The sequence below is a fragment of the Danio rerio genome, chromosome 16 (genome assembly GCF_049306965.1).
Source record: "Danio rerio strain Tuebingen ecotype United States chromosome 16, GRCz12tu, whole genome shotgun sequence".
Lineage (NCBI taxonomy): Eukaryota > Metazoa > Chordata > Actinopteri > Cypriniformes > Danionidae > Danio > Danio rerio.
The window spans coordinates 39661355-39683403 of NC_133191.1; the positions used below are offsets into that span (position 1 = coordinate 39661355).

Below are 22049 nucleotides of genomic sequence, written 5' to 3' on the forward strand. Positions count from 1 at the left end.
CATTTGAACAGATCCCCAAATACAATAAATGCCAATTAATGAAAGAACTGATCATTAATAATGCATTGTTGACTGGAATCCACAGAAGCTCCAAGAGCACTGAAGAGGAAGGCTGGATGTCTGGATCAGGACACAGTTGCTGCAAAACGAGTGAAAACAGCCCAGATCCAACATGGCGGCAGCAGCAAAACTGCAGCAGAAGACAGAAGTTCAGCTAAAGACAGCAGCTCAGCTAAAGACAGCAGCTCAGCTAAAGACAGCAGCTCAGCTAAAGACAGCAGCTCAGCTAAAGACAGCAGCTCAGCTGAAGACAGCAGCTCAGCTAAAGACAGCAGCTCAGCTAAAGACAGCAGCTCAGCTAAAGACAGCAGCTCAGCTAAAGACAGCAGCTCAGCTGAAGACAGCAGCTCAGCTGAAGACAGCAGCTCAGGTTCGTCTTCTGCCGTAATGTTTTCTGTCTAATCTGCAGGGTTTTGTTTTATTTTTCAGAGTTTTACAGAATTTTCTCATGATTAGATTGAGCAGAAGAGTAACAGGAGTGAGCAAATGTCATAAATGTGATGTGTTTTTCTCCAGGATCTTTACTTGACAGATATGTGCTTGGGAAGAAGCTGGGAGAGGGATACCATGGCACTGTCTATCTGGCTACACGGAAATCTGACGGCCAGAAGGTAACATTCAATTTTCCTTTGTGTGTGTGTGTGTGTGTGTGTGTGTGTGTGTGTGTGTGTGTGTGTGTGTGTGTGTGTGATCAGACATCTCTCTGGTTGAATAAGTTTTGACTTTATGCTTTTTTTGCAGGTTGCCATAAAAATTGTGACTAAAAAGCTTCTGGGAACGCGGTACCCGATGGTAAGTTTGCATACTCTACTGAAAATATCTGAAGAGAAGTGATGAACTCCAAGTTTAGTCATGTTTTCATGTTGTGTATTGAAAGGTACACGTGTAAACAACACGCTTTATGGAAAAGACTGAAACTGGACGTGTTTAGTCATTTCCAGAAATCCTGTTTTGACTGAATATTAAAGAGTTTCTGGACATTTCTAATATTGGGGGTTATCAGCTTTAGTAGATGAACTGTGGAGCACAACACCAGTCATAATGTCTGAAACTGATATTTGTGGATCGTCTGAAAGATCAATAAAGAAGCTTGTCAATAATGTTTGCTTTGTTAGAACAATATTTGATGAGAGATGCGGCTGTTTGACCATCTGGAAGGTGAAAAACATCTGAGTATTGAGAAAATCAGCTTTAAAGTGAATAACTTCAACTAAGTCCCGCATATTTCCATGTAAACTACATATGATAATAATACCACATCGATAAGAAATGCACAAACATATACTGAAACTAAATCTTTAATTAAAGTCAGAATTGAGAGTTTTCCTAAAAATAAAACCGCATGACAAAAGACTGGTGTAGTGGTCCAGGGGCACATGTAGTGTTGAGTTTGAGTTCATATGTGAACATAGCTCTGTTTCCATCCACCTGTTTCATGCACATTTAGGATTCCGTTGAACGATGCTTTCACTAAGCTTGCGTTTCTGCTCATACAAGTAAACAACTTGTTGTGTTTGTTGCGATGGGCATTGTCGCTGTCCACTTAGGAAATACAACCCGTTAGGTTCTCTCCGCCACTCCGCAAGCTTACGAGTTGTGTGTGCGCCTGAGTCTGTATTGTGAGCTGTGTGTGTGCGCTCAGCGCGAGCCTCTACTGAACGGGCGTGCTCAGCCGAGAACTGCGAAGGCTTTTATACTTGACGCACTCGCCGTTGTACTATTGGGCAGAAACATGAGCATTCCTAATGTCAGATTTCCTACTGTGCAGACTAATTTCGCAAATTAGAAAAGGTTGGTCAGTTAATTATTCTAATGTTAGTAATGTTTATTCAGCAATAATTCACCAGAACCGAAAGCAGAACCGTTAACGTCAGAGTTTTTCCTATACTTCGGTCTTTTATAATTTAGCACCGATACCAATAAAGTACAGAGTTCTGGTACCCATCTCAAGCCTCAGTCCTCCGTCAGTCTGTCATCACAGTGCTTCAGTATTCTTCTTCTTCTATTATTATTCCCTCCAGAACTGTCTTGAGCATCTGTCTCTAAAAGCCACCGCATTCACCGCGCTCATTGTGTTTAGTCTTGGTCTTCTGAGGCGAAACTCATTTCTCTGACTGATATTTGCCGCCAGTTTATAATTCAGTGATGATTTAGTTCTCTTGGACTCATTGATGGAAACGCTGCTTTATTCTTTTATATGATCTGCCAGTTTTGCACATTTAATCTGCATCTTTGGATGGAAACACAGCTATAGACACATAACAATGTCATTTATATATAAGACATTCACATCTAACCTTTTCCTGACTTGTTTTTTCTCTAGTGGACAAATACATCTACTATATATGTGATCCCAGAAGCACGTCATATGATGTTTCTCAAGGAACCTCCGCTCTGCCCGCACGTCATAGAGCTGTACGAGTACGCCGTGGAGGGAAGGAAACACTACCTGGTCATGGAGTACGCGTCCTCGTACATAACCTTGGGGAAGTTCATCAGGAAGAACAATGGCCGCTTGAGCGAGAGTGTTGCCCGGCAGCTGATCATGCAGCTCATTATTGCTGCACAGCGCTGCCTTGAACATGGCATACACCATGATGACATACATCTAGAAAACATCCTGGTCAATCCAAAGACCCTGCAGCTCAAGCTGATTGATTTTGGCTACAGTTTTTTTATTCCAAAAACCTACTGGAGATCCCCCTATCTGGGTGAGTTGGCTTTTTAGTGCTGCTTATTAAAGGGAAAGTTCACACAAAAATGAAGATAGTTTTAGTAATGAATAACTCTCATGTCGTCCTGAACCCCTGAGAGCCCTGAACACAAATGAAGATATTTTAGATGAAATCTGAGAGCTCCATAGACAGCAAGGGTCTATAAAAGGACCCAAAGCATCCTCAAAACAGACCGTATGCCTTCAGTGGATCAATCAGAGCATTATCAGACTCTGAGAATACTTTTAAATAAAGACTTCAGTGAACAGGTTCTCACCCTCAGTGTCAGTATATTGCGCACGTTCAGGACAGCTCTGAGGCTTTCACGCATGTTGCTCTCAGTTGCACTGCTGATGTATCATCTCGGATGCGCCTGTGCTTTCTTCAAATTAGAGGAGGTCATCAGCGGTGTACGCCACCGCACAGAGCTCTTCTGAGTGCGCGCAATATACTGACACTGAGGACAAGAAACTGTTCAATAAAGTCATGATTTCCAGTTGAACCACTGAAGGCATATATGGTTAGAGAGCTCTCGCGTTTCTTCTAAAACATCTTCATTTGTGTTCAGAAGCTGAATGAAAGTCTCAGGGGTTTAGGACGACATGAGGCTGAGTTATTAATAAGAGAATGACATTTTTGGGTGAACTGACCCTTCATCTGTAACCTCCTGTGCATGTATGCTGATGTCAGGAGGGCAAACATATTGTGAATTACTAACATGAAAATCTCTCTTTTGCAGGAGTAACGAGATACCGTAAAAAGGAGGGGGAACACTTCACATATCTTTTTTGTGCTATCCATTCGTATGTCAGTGATGTTGTACGAGTGCTGTCACATATGGTCAATGGATATCGCTGTTTCTCCAGATATGGACGTCCACGATGTCACCCCAGTTTGTCAGCAGGTGAGAAAACAACACTACACAGTGACAGAAGCTCTCAGTGAATGCTCTCACTTTAATATCGAGTGACATCAGAATTAGTTTTATTGCCAAAAAAAATCTATCCATCTATTAAATTAATCAATCTATTAAAGAAACGTTGACTAGAATTCTGCATTATAGGCTTAAATTATAGAGAGAGATAACAGATGAACCGAGACTGCATCAGATCATGAGGTAGATCAGTGTTGATCTTTCTTTCGAGCTGTCAATGCGGAAATGAACAAAACAACAGGCCTAATAGAACATATTATAAGATTAAAATATGGAAAATTTATCAGATGGTAACTTTTCCTACTGGATAAACTGCTCTCGGTAATATTTCAGCATGTTTTTACTTTCATATTAGACATGAAACGCACATTTGCCGGTAGGAATGACATCTCATCCTGCTCATCATTCTTCGTTAAACCGAATGTATGGCTATTACACAATCATAAGACACTGTGATATAGCGTGGTTCGTTAGCTTGTTGGATCGCTTTGTTTTCTCACTACAATCGATCCACTCAATCGAACAGAGAACACCTCATTCAGGCAATCTTGGACCGATTGATTAGGCGCGGTTCCGAGTGCGATTGCTGGATTCACTTATGCCAAACAAACCGCACAAACGAGGGAAACGAGACAGATTCCGTAACAAACGTTTATGTGTGAAAGCACCCTAAGATTGTACTTGCATGCACTTGACAGACGGTCACAGCCAAACTTTTATGACAAGGCAGCACTGGCTTGATCGGCCAGTAACCATTCTGTTCACTGGCCCGAGCGTATCGCAGGCTGGCTCCAGGCCATTGCAGGCCATTGGGCAGTCCTTATTGTCAAGCCCTGAACTGTGTAAATAATTATTGATAAAATGCTTATATTAGCCGCTGTTTGTTTACCTTCAAGCTCCGCTTAAGTTGCGTGATGTGTGCATGTAAAGCAGCTGGTGAGCGCCAGCACACATATTATGTACATCTCAACATACAAAAGTGTTCCTCTATATGTTTTCATCAAAGTTGTTCACAATACTCGTCCATCCACAGAATTTGTAATGTCGTCAAATGTGTAAACACGAAGCTGCTGTTCGTGCTTCTGCTTTGGATGTCTCTGGGACAAAGCAGCTGCATGAATGCTAAAGCTTTAAATAAATGTGAAGCCATCAACAAAAGCCCGACCGCTTCTCTGTGTACAAACACAAGCGCTGCCGTTTAGAGCTTATTTCCGGTGAATGATGTCAGAATTTACCGGTATTTTGGAATTGATGTGTGAATATTCTTTATGGGAAAAATTCCAGAACATCTTTGCCTTTGTCAACAGTGTTTTTCTTTTTTATTTACCGGCAAAGTCGTTCCAGTAATTTTCTGGATATTTACTGGTATTACTGTGTGAAAGGGGCTTAAGACAAGTTAAAGTACTATTGCAGCAGATTTGACTGAATCTCTGACTCTGTCATGTATTTGATATTATAGCTCATAGTAACATGTGTTAGCTACCTCATCCATTTCTGACCGTATTTGCGACTTGGTTGATCCCCGTTGGCTCCAGATAAAGCACACATCCAATGAAAGCTTCAGCGATGGTTACCGAGTTGCTATGGTTAAGGCTAATATTTGCGTGTGGCGCATTCATCTAGAACTGATTATGACTGACTGAAACTGGATTTAATGATTTCATTCCAGCCAATCAGAATCAAGAATTTCACCAGAACACTGAATAAATCTCTGTGCTGTATCATCATCAAGAGCATCCATGACTAACATAATCTCTTTTTAATATTTCCACAGATTGCCGGGATCTGTTTAAGTGGGTGATCGGTTTCCGTCCTGAAACTGGACCTGTTTTAGAGGAGATTTTGGAGCACAAGTGGTTCAGCATGACGTAGAGGCCATCATCAGCAGGAAACGGTTTCATTCTTCCATGTTTGATGTTTGTCATTTGTTGTTTTCCGCTTCTGCTTCCCAAATGCTGCACTTCCTCCTGCGAGGGTTGTAGTCTGAGTTGCATGTAAATGAGGGCCGGTTGAAGCATCCCTATTGGTCCACCAGCTCTAGACCGACAGCTCCTCCTCCAGCCAATCAGGTGAGGAAGGAAGCTGATGTCAGTCTAATGGCGGCCGATGCGCACAGGCGACGACGGAGATTGAGTGTTAGCGCTAATCCTCAGCTGGGGTAGAATGTGTCTGCGGCAGGACAGCATTAATAGTTGAAATAAGGAAAGCAGGTTGATTGACGTTTAGACAGGACGTCGTGTTTTATATGAACTGGGTTAGCACCGACTGTAGAGTAAATAGTCATATTAAGGGAAATAGTCACAGATGAATCAATCAAACTGCTGGATTTATTAGCATACTGGTGTGCTTTATTTCTCTAGCTGTAGGAGTAATAGTGAAAGATAAAGTCTGCATATCATTACTGTAGTGCGTCAATACTTTATAAAGACAGGAAGCCTAGATTAGACAGTGCTCGTAGCTCTAACGGGACTTTAGGCAGGTTTAAGTGAGATAAGCGCATATAACAGGGGCGTCGCGGGCCGGTTTTGAAGGCGTTTTCTCTTTAACAGAGATAGGCTAGGGTGGTGTAGATGGCGCTGACGGGGCAGGATTATATGGGCCGATACGCTAGATATAAGAGCCTCCTGCCACAGACAGATTTTAGCCCAGCTGTGGATTTGTCAGATCTGATGAGGATTATTTCTAGTGCTGCTGCTCACACCTTTCTGCTTTCTTCTTCTTCTCACTTGTTCTCCAAGCGAGCGCTGGATTTCTGCAAATGAGCTTTAACATAAACCAGTAGCTGAAGGGGTTTAATGGAGACATTTTGAACAGCAGGGTTTGCTAAATAACAGCGCTTTAGTCAAGACTGGGACATTTAGAGATTAGTTACGGACACAAGTGTAGTTTAGAGTATGACTTTAATAGATGTTTATTGATATTAATCAGCTTATTATTGATGATGTTTAGTTTATTTCTGCTCGTGTTCTTTAGATTATGTGCTGGAAATCCTGTGCTTGTTTGGAGAAAATCTTTGGTCCTCATTGATGAAACATCAGTAAATATTGGAGGAAGTTAGTGATAGTTAAAGGTTTGATAGTTAAACGTGTTCATTAATGAAGGATAATCAGTCAGGGTTAGGGTTTAGGGTTAGACATACTCAACATAGAGGAGTAATCATCTTTACTAATGAGGACAGACCTCACCTCTTTCTTTCTGTTTTCTTTCTTTCTTTCTTTCCCAGTTCCCTCTAAACACCTGATTTTTTGTTTTTAGAGTTAGGTTATGGTTAGGATGTTTGTTAGGGTTATGGTTGGGTTAGGGTTATGGTTGGGTTAGGTTTTGGTTAGGGTTGGTTTATGGTTGGGTTATGGGTTAATTATTTTTTGCTTTATGTTTAGTTTTAGTCTCTCCTCTTTCTTCTTCTCTGTCACTGTTGTGTGATCACTGCAGATTGTTATTTAAGAGCGATTGGTAATTATTATACACTTCTCTGTCCTCGCCTGTGCGTATCGACCATCATTAGAGTGACGTCAGCTTTTCTCCTCGCCTGATTGGCTGGAGAAGGAAGCTGTCAATCTAGAGCTAATGGGCCAATGGGGAGGCTTCAGCCGGCCCTCATTTGCATGCAGCTCTGACTGCGACACTCGCAGGAGGAAGTGCACAATGTGGAAAGCAGAAGCGGAAAACAGCATCATGTCAAAAAACAATGGAAGTATGAATTCCTGATGATCTGATTTGGTCACTGACCACATGTGTGCTGCTCTTCTATCATTTCTGTGAAATTGAGACTGTACGCAGAGCGGCCTGCGAACCCCATGGAGTGTGTTGAAGCTGTTTTCTGCTGATCAAACTGTAAACTATTGTCTTCAATAAACTGTATCTCTGACTCCTGCTCTTTGTTCATCACACCGGCTCCTTGCATTAACACAAGTCAAATCCTTCACCGTATGATACGGCATGTTTATTGTACATATCGCTGTCAATTTCACATTATGCTGTTTTTTTTTTTGTTTTTTGTTTTATTTAGTATGCTGTTGTATTTGCACTGTTTGTGTTTTGCACTGTCATTTTATTTGCACTATCTGTATTTTGTACAGTCTGGAGCCAGCACCTAAGCTTTCCACTCATCATAGCACACTGCTGCTGATGATGTGACAATAAAAGTGATTTGATTTGATTTGGACTGTAATGCTCTCAAAACATGCCTGAACTACTTTATCTGTGTGTTGATCTGACAATAAGTGTGAACACAACACAAAACAACACAGAGAAGATCTGTTTTACAGACTGCAGACTTAGTTTAGCCTTTATAGAACAATATTGATGCGTCATGTAACGTTTAACCTATCAAAGGCTTTAAGTCCAAGCGGAATCTGACATAAGTGAAGTCATCTTTCACCACTGACCTGTACTGTTGTTAAATAGAGAAAACATTTCACAAGTAACTTTTAGAAGTCTTGGACCTTATTCTAGAAAGAAAAAAAATGAACGATAGAAAAAAGTGTGAAGCAGCAAAAGTGGCCCATATTAAAGTTAATTATAATAATTTGGCTATTGTTGTTATTCATGCATTTTCAAATGTACAATATTTTACAAAAGCTCGGTCCTGGAGGGCCGGTGTCCTGGAGAGTTTATCTCCAACTTGCTTCAACAAACTTGCCAGGAAGTTTCTAGTATATCTAGTAAGAGCTTAATTAGCTGTTCAGGTGTGTCTGAATAGGGTTGGAGCTAAACTCTTCTGGACACTGGCCCTCCAGGGCCGAGTTTGGACACCCCTGCTCTACTTTATTCATTCATTTATTTTATTTTCGAGATTTGTTGATCTGGGTCGCCGCAGTGGAATGAACCCCCAACTTATCAAGCACGTTTTACGCGGCAGATGCCCTCCCAGCTGCAACCCATCACTGGAAAGCACCCATATACTCTCATTCACACTCGTACACTATGGACAATTTTAGCTTACCCAATTCAGCTGTACCACATGTCTTGCCTCAAGACGGTCGCCGGTTTGAGCCTCGGGTGGGTCAGATGGCGTTTCTGTGTGGAGTTTGCATGTTCTCCCTGTGTTCGAGTGGGTTTCCTCCAAGTGCTCTGGTTTCCCCCACAAGTCCAAACACATGCGGTACAGGTGAATTTGGTAAGCTAAATTGGCCGTAGTGTATTAGTGTGATGGGTGTTTCCCAGTGATGGGTTGCACCTGGAAGGTTAATAAAGGGACTAAGCTGAAAAGAAAATAAATAAATGATGTTTTAATTATTCAATATTCAAATGGCCAAATTCTGCAATGTTATCTGGATGCAGCCTTTATGATGCAAGCTGAGATTGCATCAATCAGCGATGCAATGTCAGACACAGTGAGTGCACTAAATGGAGTGAGTGACGTCACAGTGACGGGTGGGGTTAGGTGAGCACATTAAATAGCATTGGATGCAGCTCAGATTGCACAGCACCAGGTCTGCATCCAGACCCCTCTCAAACTCTGACTGAGGAAAGTTGAATGTGCTGCTCAGGATATTTGCCTAATAAATGACATTAGGCCAATAATTTAAAACTTTAACAGATCTTTTTTTGCTAATGACATAAAATGTATTAAATTTGTATTTTAAAAATCTTTTCTTTTTTATTTATATTTCGTTATTTAAATCTTTTGGAAATATTTTTACACATCAAAGAGTGTGGTATAACGACCATCCGACAAGCTAATCCAGCAATAAACAGTGCTGAAAATGTCTCAAAATGCAGTATTTAAGCCTAATAAATAAATAGAAAATGAGGCGAATAACTGCAAAAAGGTTCACTTTTTTGGGAAAAGCAACCACCTCTTTCACCAGGCTGGCTACGGGCCTGACTAAAGTAACTTACTACAACATATATGAAATATTCTCTAACTTGCCTATAATAACTTAGATTCAACAATATGTGTCTTTCTTCTTTGGATAAAAATATTTAATACTAATTTTAAAAAGAGGAAAAATCAAGCGAATATTTGCATATTTTTGCAATAGTTTGCTTGAATTTAATTGTATTATCTTTTCATTGTCTAAATGTTCAGTGACTAAAATATTATTGTAACATATATCTGTTTAATAAATCTATTTTCTTAAAATGCACCTAATTACACAGCCAATATACACTGAGAAATGGAGGAACATACTCATTTTCAGATGGATGGGTAAAATGGAGGCTCTTCAAAAGTATGTGGTGACATAACCAATTTCTAATATGGGTTTCTAGAAACAAGTGATGTAACAACTTCCCTCTTGACATAAATCATCACCGATTTGCCAAAGAGCATAGAATCTAATATAACATATTTAACCATAGATTCTGTGCTCTTAACCTGTGTTAATTAAAAAGTGCTTACCTGTTGTCGAGATGGAGATTGGTGACCGGAAGTTCCAAAGGTGGAAGAAAGATGTGCATCTTTGAGTAAGCAGACATTTCACTGTCAGTAGACAAGAGAAGTGTGTCAATAATCGCAGAAATGTCCTCTTGGAGTATCAAATCACTGCTTTGTTCGCTAGATTTATCCAATATTCCGTTATTGGCCGCCGTTGAGACTCTCGCGAGTACTCGGCTCTGAACAGCTACCGTCACCGAGGATCATCGTGATTATTCCGGTCAAGAAGTGAGAGAAAAACACGTCCCAGATAAGGTAAAACCAAACGTTATTATACGACATCCAACAGTATGAACTTATTTAAAGAAACCGTACTTTTGAGTGTGTAACGCAAGCTTTAGGACAAACTACCGTTATTCCTCTTTAACGGACCGTTATGTTGCCTAGTTACGAGACCTGTCAATCATCTTCTCACGTCATCCTCGGCAGCGGGATAATTTTTCATTCAGAAATTAATGGCCAAACACATCTTTAATAAAGTTTACATTGTTGTTCCTGATAAAATATAACGTGGAAAATGTTGTTTAAATAGTTTTCCAGTATTCAAATCTTTACTGACGCTTTTCTACTACACTCTTATCCGCTTGTTAAGTGTGACGTCACGCGGAGCGGCTTCCGGGTCCATTTTTTAAGTTTTTTTTTTACAGCATCAATGTTGTAATGTAATTAAAATACATTCAGTTAAATAAACGTTGGCATTCATTAGTTGCTCAAGCGTAAAACGAGATAAAAAGTCGTTTACTCGCACGCGCCCGTCAGAATCGGCTGGCTAGCGCAGAAGCTCCATTGTATATACTGGGGTAAAATAAACGCTCATAAATGGCGGGAAAATGTCATTTAATGCAGTGCTTCTTTTACAATCTGGGACCCACTTTATATCGGATATCACTCTGCAAGAAAACAAACCTTAAACGCGCCGGGTTTTGCATTGGCATACAGTTACAGCAGCTGAGTTATCGCTAGTTATCACTATTAAGCATAACATCAGCTATATCAGTGCTGCAGAGCTGTAAAAGAGAAAGACTGACTGCGTCTGTTTACACAGATTTCAATAAAAGACAGCTTTTTTAATGTTCAAGTGTTCATACTTTCCTGAAAACATATTTTAAATTGTGATTTACCACCACTGACATGCTATTGGGCCTGTGATCACTGTGGTCTAGGCCAGGGGTCTTCAAACTGGGGGCCGCGGTCCCCTGGGGGGCCACCAGATGGCGCTAGGGGGGCCGCAAAAATTTTAGATAAGGGGTAATCAATGGGCCCACATGGTTGAATTTTGTGTCCCGCATCATCCTGAAGGTTAATATATTTTTTTATAATAATTTGAGCTCAAAAGTACTGCAAAAATTAAGCTTTATGCTTATGTCATTTAAATGCAGTTGACACTTTCGTGAAACAGGAAAAAAAGCACAGCGGCCCGCCTCTGCGCACGGGGACTTTTATTGAATAAGCGCTTCTGGCCGGGCACTTCCTGTTATTTTTGGCGCTTGTCTGCTGCACCTGACAGCGTTTACCTTTCACTTACGCTTACCTCTTTTACGCTAAACAACTAAATGAATGCTCAGGTCTATTTACTGACAATATTTCAGTTAAAATACATGATCAATAAGAACATTATCGGAGGCTGAAAGCACTACCCTGTTTATGGCTTGCGTTCCTAAGTAATCGATCAGCTGGGTGCTGCGGAGCAAGCGCCTCTCTGCGCAGGCTTCACTCATGGGGAACAAATATCATTTTAAAGACACGGCACAACATTGCACCTCGTCCACAGTGCCACAGGCTTTACACTTTGCATTGTACAAATATCAGACGGTCCTCTTTGCAGCATGGCAAACAAACATATTAAAATTGTAAAGCAAAAAGTGCTGCAATAACAATGAATGGAGCTGTCATCACATCAGCGAGTTCTAAGAGTTTCACTCCTGTTACACTAATGACAGCTGGATGAGCTCTGCAGTGAACCTCTTACTCACATTGGTTCATAACTGGATGATTAAAAAAAAACTAAATTGTATACACCCTGAATAAAACCACTATAGCCTATAAAAATTATAATGTATCTGTTTGTGTTATGTTATAGGGCTAATTAATTATTAAATATTAAAATGTATTAGTGATCTCTGTATTTAATGGAGCTCAACATATCTGATCAAATTTTAATACTCTGAATATAAATGCATTTTTTTCAAGCTGTTCCACTTTTTCCCATATTCATTTGAGTAATTTAAATGTAATGTTCAGTATTATTATTAATAGAACAAACTGGTATGAACATTTTAAAGTCAGCAAAGCTTCTAAAATTAAGCAAAGTAAAACTTGTGGCTCTTTGAACTTGAATACCCAATTCTAGATTGCATTTAGGAAATTATTTTTTATCAGTGTAAGTCAGGATTGTCGACCTGAGTAAATTATGATGTGCACAAATAAAAGGAATAAAAATAAACAAAACACACTGAACCACTACAGCCTCCATTGTAGTATTGCTGGTTACAACAGTACAGTTAACTGTTAACAGGCTGATGAATGACAAAACTCTTTACACCTTCAAAGCTTTAAATCTTTAGATACATTTAGACTCTCAGCTGTAAGGGTAAATACAGAAGAGTCTAGCTGTGCATAGGCAGAAAAAAAGCATAAAAATGGCATAAAAAAACTGTAAAGTGACGACTCGTACACAAAATATGGCTTGATGGAATCCAGTGAGAGCAGACCACAATGAACACTGCGCATGAAGATTTGATCAATAGACTGAAGCACTGAAACCATGTCAACTCAACTAACATCTTACAAAAATTAATCCAGATAGTGAATAATATACATTTATTGAATAATATATAATAATATAAATGTATTGAATAATACAATTTTAGAAAATTAAGTACAGTTGTTAATTTGAAGGGGTGGCGTGATATTTATTTTTTGGGGGTCCCCGAAAGAATTCGCCCTACACAAAGGGGCCCTCAGCTGAAAAAGTTTGAAAACCCCTGGTCTAGGCCCCCAAGCGATCTAGCCCCCAAGCAGTATGCGTCCCTTATTTTTTTTTCTATCAAAAGTGGTAACCCTAGGTTATCTATTGGTTATGTTTAAGGTTATGTCTAGTTTATGTATTTGGTTATGTTAAGAGTATGTTCAGGCTTTCATATATTGGTTCTGTTCAGGTTATGTAAGTTATGTTTAGGTTGCACAGAAATAACAATTAGAATATTAAGCTCATTCTAAGTGATTTTCAATGGAGAAATGAGGCAGTCAATTAATTTTCTTCCAGTCAGAATAGAAAGCAGCATATTTAATTATATAATTCTGGTGTTTTTTAATATTATTTTGCTTTGTAATTTATTTTTTGCATAAAAAAAGACAGCTCTGCAGTGTTTTCTATCATGTCATGTGGATTTTTTTGCACTGTTGTGTTTATTTGTCTGAACAGAAGGACAGTGTGGATGTTCAGACGAGCAAAAAACTTGAGGATGAGGAAGCGTTTGGAGAGGAAATGGGTTAAAATGTGAGCGTGAGTCAGACGTTCCCTGAGCACATGCTGAACTTTGCATTTAACTTAAGATGCTGAGCTGAATAATACAAAAATACATTAAAGTGCTCAGTTTTTATGATCAACAATAGATTACTGGGCTTGCAATGCAGAGGCCGTGGCTTCAGTTCTGTACTGATGAAATTTAAATGTAAAATCATTAATTCATTCATTCATTCATTCATTTTCTTTTCGGCTTAGTCCCTTTAATATTCCGGGGTCGCCACAGCGGAATGAACCGTCAACTTATTCAGCATATGTTTTACACAGCGGATGCCCTTCCAGCTTCAACCCATCACTTGGAAACACTTATTTACACACTTATTCACACACACACACACACACACACACACACACACTACGGACAATTTAACTAACTCAATTCACCTATAGAGTACCTGGAGGAAACCCACGGCAACGAGGGGAGAACATGCAAAGTCCACACAGAAATCCCCACTGACCCAAACGAGGCTAGAACCAGCGACCTTCTTGTTCTGAGGCGATTGTGCTACCCACTGTGCCACTGTGATGCCCATTTAATATGATATTTTATATAATGATACATTATTAATATAATAAATATTAGCTTATAATAAACAATTTAGCCTACCCAATTCACCTATTCCGTATGTTTTTTTGGACTTGTGGGGGAAACTAGAGGAACCAGAGGAAACCCACGCCAACACAGAGAGAACATGCTAACTCCACTCAGAAATGCCAACTGACCCAGCAGGGGCTTGAACCAGCGACCTTCTTGCAGTCAAGCGATTGTGCTGCCCATGTAAAATTATGTTAACAAAAATCTAAATTTAAACAAAAATTTAGATGCATTAGAAAACATGTTAAAAGTGTCAAATATATCTTTAGATCCTTTATTGAAAAACATCTATCAACCCAATATAGACTTCCTTGTTTTTTGTGCATAATTCTGTGGAAACCTTGAAAGAAAACATTACGAGGTACAGTAGCAAGAAAAAATACTGATAATTGAAAAGAAAACAATCAATCAAACAAACAATCAAAAAAGATCCTGTTTTGTGTGAATAAGTGTGTGGAAACCTCCAGGAAGACTTTAATTTGAACTTTAAACTTTAATTTAGGCACTGCTGTTTTGTTTGTAACTCTAATAAAACATTTACATTATTTTCTCATTGTAGACGTGCAAATTTCAGAATTTTTTCCCTTCACAGTGAAGAATGCTTAATCATTTTATCAGCTCAGAAAACAGCAATACTACATGATTATTCATTCATTCATTTTCTTTTTGGCTTAGCGCCTTTATTAATCAGGGGTTGCCACAGCGGAATGAACCGCCAACTTATCTAGCATATGTTTTACGCAGCGGATTCCCTTCCAGCTGCAACCCATCTCTGGGGAACACACATACACTCTCATTCACACTTGTATAAGGACAATTTTAGAGAGGGGTCTGGATGCAGACCTGGTGCAGTGCAATCTGAGCTGCATCCAATGCTTTTAATTGGCTCACCTAACCTCACCCTTTACCCTACCCCTCACAGTGACATCACTAGTTCCATTTGAGTGCATTGTGTCTGACGTTGCATCACTGAGTGATTCAATCTCAGCTCGCATCATAAAGGCTGCATCCAGATACTATTGCAATTTTAGCTTTCCCAATTCACCTGTACCTGGAAACCGGAACACCCGGAGGGAACCCACGGCAACACGGGGAGAACATGCAAACTCCACACAGAAATGCCAACTGACCCAGCCGAGGCTCGAACCAGCGACCTTCTTGCTGTGAGGCGACAGCACTACTTACTGCGCCACCGTGACGCCTCAAGATTATTCAAACATTAATAAACAAATTTAAGATCAGTAAAATCAGTGCAACTATCAGAAGGTCATGCATGTAAAACAGAGCAATGATGTCATCAAATAAGCTAAAAATCCATAGTTATAATTGCTTGTTTTTATATGGAAACTATACGCATACGTATATGTAATGCAGCATGACAGATGGAAAATTATCATTGCGTGCATGTGTGGTTTAGCAGATAGACATGATGAAACATCATATAACAACTCTAAAATATATATACAGTTGTGATCAGAATTATTCAACTTTTAATATTAATAATTACAATTATTATTTGATTTTTTTTCATTTTTTTAAATATTTCCCAAATAATGTTTAACAGAGCAAGGAAATTTTCACCGTATATCTGATAATATTTGTTCTTCTGGAGAAAGTCTTATTTGTTTTATTTCGGCGAGAATAAAAGCAGTTTTTAATTTTTAAAAAAACATTTTAAGGTCAATATTATTAGCCCCTTTAAGCTATATTTGTTTTCGATAGTCTACAGAACAAACCCTCGTTATACAATAACTTGCCTAATTACCCTAACCTGCCTAGTTAACCCTAATTACCCTAGAGAAGCCTTTAAATGTCACTTTAAGCTGTATAGAAGAGTCTTGAAGAATATCTAGTCTAATATTATTTACTGTCATCATGACAAAGAGAAAATAGATCAGTTATTAGAGATGAGTTATTACAATTATTATGATTAGAAATGTTGATAAATATTTGCTCTCCGAATTTTGAAACTTGGGAAAAATAAACCAGGGGACTTATAATTCAGGTGGGTTAATAATTCTGATTGCAACTGTATATGTATTTATTCAATTACAAAGTATTCTTTAAAAAAAGGAAGACAAAGTGCATCCCACTTTACGTAACATAACTGTGCATTGTAAATAAAGATGCATTTTCTTCAGAAAAAAATAATAATATTTACACAGATGATTTTTTAGAGTTAAGCAACGGTTACAGGTTATGATGACGGAATTTTGAGTTTTGGTGAACTGTCCCTTTAACTGCACTGTATATATGAATATACAGTATATTACAGTAACCGTCTATATAAAAATATGCATTTACAGTGCAGCCTTTCACAATTAGCGAATCGCGATGTTACAGGATTTACTGTGAGTTTTAAAAAAGTCATGGTAAGCAATTATGCTTTTAATGATAATGATATTTAAAAAGATATTACTAACCATCAGAAAATGTACCATGGTTTACCCTGATTATGACAACACTACTCAAAGCTGAAAGCCTGTAAGCTGTCACAAAAGGAGACGGGAGATGTTCATTCATTCATTCATTTTCTTTTCGGCTTAGTGCATTAATTAATCAGGGATCCCCACTGCGGAATGAACTGCCAACTATTCCAGCAAATGTTTTACGCAGCGGATGCTCTTCCAGCTGCAACCCATCATTGGTAAACGCCCATACATACTCATTCTCACACACACAAACACACACACACACACACACACACACACACTACAGCCAATTTAATTCATCAACTCCCTATACACACTAACACACTGATCATCATCAACAATAATAATAATACACACATATACTGCAGAGAAACACACACACACAAACACACACACACACACACACACACACACACACACACACACAGATCATCATCAACAATAATAATAATACACACATATACTGCAGAGAAACACACACACACACACACACACACACACACACTGATCATCATCAACAATAATACACACATATACTGCAGAGAAACACACACACACACACACACTGATCATCATCAACAATAATAATAATACACACATATACAGCAGAGAAATACACACACACACACACACACAAACACACTCTCTCACACACACACACACACACACACACACACTGATCATCATCATCAACAATAATAATAATACACACATATACAGCAGAGAAACACACACACACACACAAACACACTCTCTCTCACACACACACACACACACACACACACACACACACACACACTGATCATCATCAACAATAATAATAATACACACATATACTGCAGAGAAACACACACACACACACACTGATTATCATCAACAATGATACACACACAGAAACTGCGGAGAAAGACACACTAAACAATAATAATAATACACACAATCACAGAAACAAACACACACACACACACACACACACACACACACACTCACAGCAGAGTAAAAAACACACAAACACACACACACTCACAGCAGAGAAACACACACACAGACACACAGACACACACACAAACACTGCACAGAAACACAAACACTGGTCAACATCAACAACAGCTAATAACCAGTAAATGAGTGGTTTTTTGCACTCTTACCGAGACGTTGGCGAGGCAGGTCTCACAGGAAGTCAGAGTGTTGCATGCTGGGGTTAAAAATAAAGTATATGAAGAGAAGAGACAAAACACAAACAATAAAAACACTCTGACAATAAAGAGATCTGTGTGTTCAGAAACATGTTTTGATGTTCTGAAAACAAATGTATTTAATACTAAAGCCAGGAAGAAAATTTATATTCAAATGTTTTTGTTTCTGTGTTTATTTTTAAATCTTCTGCATTATTAAACTACTCCAAAGTATTTTAATGTTTATAAGATCTTCACATAAATGCTAAAACACTTCAATGTTATTTATTTTGGTAAATGGCTTTTAATTTTGGATTTCTGTGTTATTTTAGTTTAGTCAAGTTTATTTGTTTCGAATTTATAGTATTATTTTTATATGTCTACATAGTTTTTATGCTTCTTATTTTAATTTTGTTAATGCATCAAGTTAAACTAAATTAAAATTCCTTGGCAATAAAGCAAGTTAAAGGTTTATATATTGATATACACTTTTCAGTTAATGTTTAATTTATTTCAAGTAACAAAATGGTTTCAGTTTACTTTAATAACCCTGATGCTCACAATACATAAAACATTAAGAAAGAGACACAAACACGCATTCAGTGAACGGTATGCGCTGCATAAAACATATGCTGGATAAGTTGGTGATTCATTCCACTCTGGCGACCCCTGATTAATGAAGAGACTGGGCCAAAAAGAAAATGAATGCTTTATAATATTATTTGTGTGCACATACATTAGATCAGACAGTAATGAAGCTAAAACTAGAGCTAATCTGACAAAAAAACTAAAGATGTAAACATTTCTAAAGATGTTTGATGACTACAAAAATATTTTAATAAATAATAAATCGGTTTTGTTCAAATGCACAAAAATATAAGACCTATATTCACTGAGAAATGGATAAAAATATTCATTTTCAAACTGGGGTGTTCATTAAAATAACCGAGTAAATATATTGAGGGCATTGCTTTTATATTCTCACATTCTTTCAGTGATAACTTGTGAGACGGTCCAAATATTGTTGACTGCGCTATACTGAATATTGGATCTGAAATCACATGTATGTATGACTTGAAAGCAACATTAGCACTGTATTTTAATAGTCATTGGCTGCTAATATGATTTCACTACTTACAATTTGCAAACATTACTTTTCTGTAATCTTATTAAGAAGAATAAATGTCTGAATGTGCAAATATAAAAACCAACTTTACCCCAAATACTAAAAATTGGCCTTCAAAAAAACAAATTTTCAAAGTTCCCAAAATATGCAACTTATATTTCTGTGATATTATTTCAACACACACATAATTTTAGTGTTTTTATAGTGAAGACTAACAATACTGGCATTCAAATATATGACAACTTTAAAAGTTAGATATATTTAAAAAACTAAAAAATATATTAAAGAAATACAAACATACAGTAAGAAATTGAGGTGAAATAGTCTTTTATTGGCACATTCATTCAGTGACAATTTGTGAGACAGTCTAGATATTGTTTACTGCGCTATATTTTAAATACTGGATATGAAATCGCATGCAAGCATGACTTAAAACAACATTAGCACTATTCAATTCACTGTAAATAATGCTATATTTTGATAGTCATTGGCTGCTAATATGATTTCACTATTAAGGACATGTAAATAATACTTTTCTGAAATTATATTAAGCAGAAAGTCTGAATGTGTGAATATAAAACCAACTTTATATCAATAAAAATATGACCTTTACTCCCTGAAAAATATTAATTTTCAAATGGGGCGTACTGTATATGATTATATGAGTTTAAAATGAAAATATGATAAAGAAATATACGATAGAATGAAATATATAATTAAAAATACAAAACAAGGGCCTTCAAAACAATTTAATTTCCAAAATTCCCAAAATATGGAGCTTATATTTCTGTGACATTACTTAAACACACACAGACAGACACACAGTTTTTGCATTTTATATTGAAGACTAAACACTACTGCCCCTCAAATTTGACTTTGAAAGTTAGATATATTTTAATATGTAAAAGTTAAATTAGAACATTAACATTAAGAACATATTTACATTATGTAAGTTATAACAGAAATACACATACAATAAGAACAATAATAGAAACATGTATAATACTCTATTTATTAATATGTATGTGCATTACGAGCACTTTTAGACTGCAGATTGTTAGTTTTATATTAACACATTCAGATTTTCTCCTTAATTTAATTTCAGAAAAGTATTCTTTGCTAATTCTAAATAGAGAAATCCTATTATCAGTCAATGACTATCAAAGTACAACATTGTTCACAGTCAAATAAACAGAGCTAATGTTGTTTTCAAGTCATAAGTTACTTGTATGTGATTTTGACCGAATATTCAAAGTAACGTATCATGGTAAACAACATAGGGAGCGAGTCACAAGTTGGCAATGAACGAATTTGCGGCTATAACACCAACTTTACCTCAATGGAATAGAAATATGGGATGAAAATAAAGGAAGCAGATGCAGATGAAAATGTACGTTTGCGCACAGGTGGAGCAGTTGTAGGTTGTTGTGTTGTTGTTGATTCTGATTCAGAAAAACTGAACGCGACGCACATCAGCAGGAAGGTCGACCAAAACACAAGAAACTGCCCCATAATGTGAAGAATTGTACGCTTTAAACAGCAGAACACTGTTGACTTTATGTCTGGACCCTAAACTCTCCCTTCAACAGATTAAATACTCCCAAAAAATACTCCAAAACTCCGTTTAAAGGAACTAAAGCCGTCAGATGATCGACGCTGACTAAACACGGAAACACAGCAGCGCTGCGCCTTCACAATAAAAGTCCCGCGCGCACGACACTTAAAGGGATAGTTCCTAGCAAGAGAAAACTTTTGTCACCATTTATTTACTGAACATTTATTACCTCTGTTAAACAAAAATATGTATTCTGAATAATGCTAGAAATCGGCAGGAAAAAATACTATGGAAGTCATTGTCTAGCAGTCTGTCTAGCAATGTTTAGCCTAAATGTGTTTAACAGAAAAAAGAAACTCAAACATGTTTTGAAGCAAGTGAAGATTGAGTAAATGACGACAGAATTATCATATCTGGGTGAATATTTCGTTTAAAGTCTGCATTAAATCAAAATGTTCAATGTTTATGTTGCTAGCATATGGCTAGTCTTAAAATAAACAAGTTAATCTGTGCAAATGAATCCACTGAAAAGTTTGTTTTGTGGATCTTTAATCAAAATCTGCCCATCGGCTTCTTTTCTGAAACGGCGATTCTTTTCTGACGACTCTGACTGGCCAGGTTATGTCCGAGTCCAATCAAAACTGGACTCGAGTCCTAGTTCAAGTACCCCAATACAACCAAAACCCCTCTAAAACCAGCCTGGTTGACTAGCTAAAACTAGCCAACCAGCCTAGGCTGGTTTAAGCAGTTTTTTTTCAGTAGCAGTCTTTGTTTTCATGAATGAATTATTTTTGTTCCAGTTTGTGATGTTTTATTCGATTTAAAACCAATTAAATTATTTGCTCCTGTTATAGTTTGAGCCAAAAATATGTCAGATGGGCATAAATATACGCCCTTTATGTTGCAAAGTTTAATTTCCAGATTAAAAAACTAAATTAACCATATAAATGAATGTCTAATGAATGTCAAACGTCAAACTAACTTTATTGCGGTTTACGACCTGGCTAAGCACAAATAAAAAAAAAACATTCATGTTAACCTTATACATAAAATAATGGTGCACCCAAAAATAAAAAATTAACATTCATGTCATTTCAAATCTGGATGATTTTCTTTCAAGTTATTTTTGCAGGATGTCTGTAATGCAATAATATATGTATGTATATATATATTATATATATATATATATAATTTTAGGCTGGATTACTGTAATGCTCTGTTTGCTGGCTGCCCAGCATCCTCTATTAATAAACTTCAGCTAGTACAAAATGCAGCAGCTAGAGTTCTTACCAGGTCTAGAAAATATGATCCCCTATCACCCCAAAGTTATCCTCCTTACCCTGGCTGCCTGTTAAGTTTCATATTGAATTTAAACTATTACTTCTCACCTATAAAGCTCTAAATAATCTAGCTCCTTTTTATCTAAACAACCTTCTGTCTCGCTACAATCCAACTCGCTCTTTAAGATCTCAAAAGTCAGGGCTTCTGGTAGTACCTAGAATAGCAAAGTCGAGTAAAGGAGGTCGAGCCTTCTCCTTTATGGCTCCTAA

The 22049-nt window shown here is 37.6% G+C and overlaps 2 protein-coding genes across 15 annotated transcripts in view; one reads left to right on the top strand and one right to left on the bottom strand.

Annotated features, from left to right (window-relative positions):
- LOC141375040 (uncharacterized) overlaps positions 1–7577 on the top strand; it is a 55481-nt gene extending 47904 nt beyond the window's left edge. For all 4 annotated transcript variants that reach the window (XM_073926281.1, XM_073926282.1, XM_073926280.1 and 1 more), the window contains 6 exons: positions 86–430; positions 577–671; positions 802–852; positions 2384–2771; positions 3514–3678; positions 5483–7577. In XM_073926281.1, the coding sequence (XP_073782382.1) occupies positions 86–430; positions 577–671; positions 802–852; positions 2384–2771; positions 3514–3678; positions 5483–5580 (1142 nt within the window). In that variant the 3' untranslated portion in view covers positions 5581–7577. The remainder of the gene's footprint in view (positions 1–85; positions 431–576; positions 672–801; positions 853–2383; positions 2772–3513; positions 3679–5482) is intronic.
- LOC137487940 (serine/threonine-protein kinase pim-2-like) overlaps positions 1–20618 on the bottom strand; it is a 74548-nt gene extending 53930 nt beyond the window's left edge. For 2 of the 11 annotated variants that reach the window (XR_012392275.1, XR_012392274.1), the window contains exons 1-2: positions 20339–20618; positions 17792–17838 (exon numbers count right to left, since the gene is read on the bottom strand). The gene's annotated coding sequence lies outside the window, so the exon portion shown is untranslated. Of the gene's footprint in view, positions 1–7688; positions 8913–10054; positions 10136–17791; positions 17839–20279 lie in introns of those variants that run through there. The other 9 variants (XR_012392271.1, XR_012392270.1, XR_012392272.1 and 6 more) reach the window with 8 other exon arrangements.
- Positions 20619–22049: the final 1431 nt, after the last annotated feature.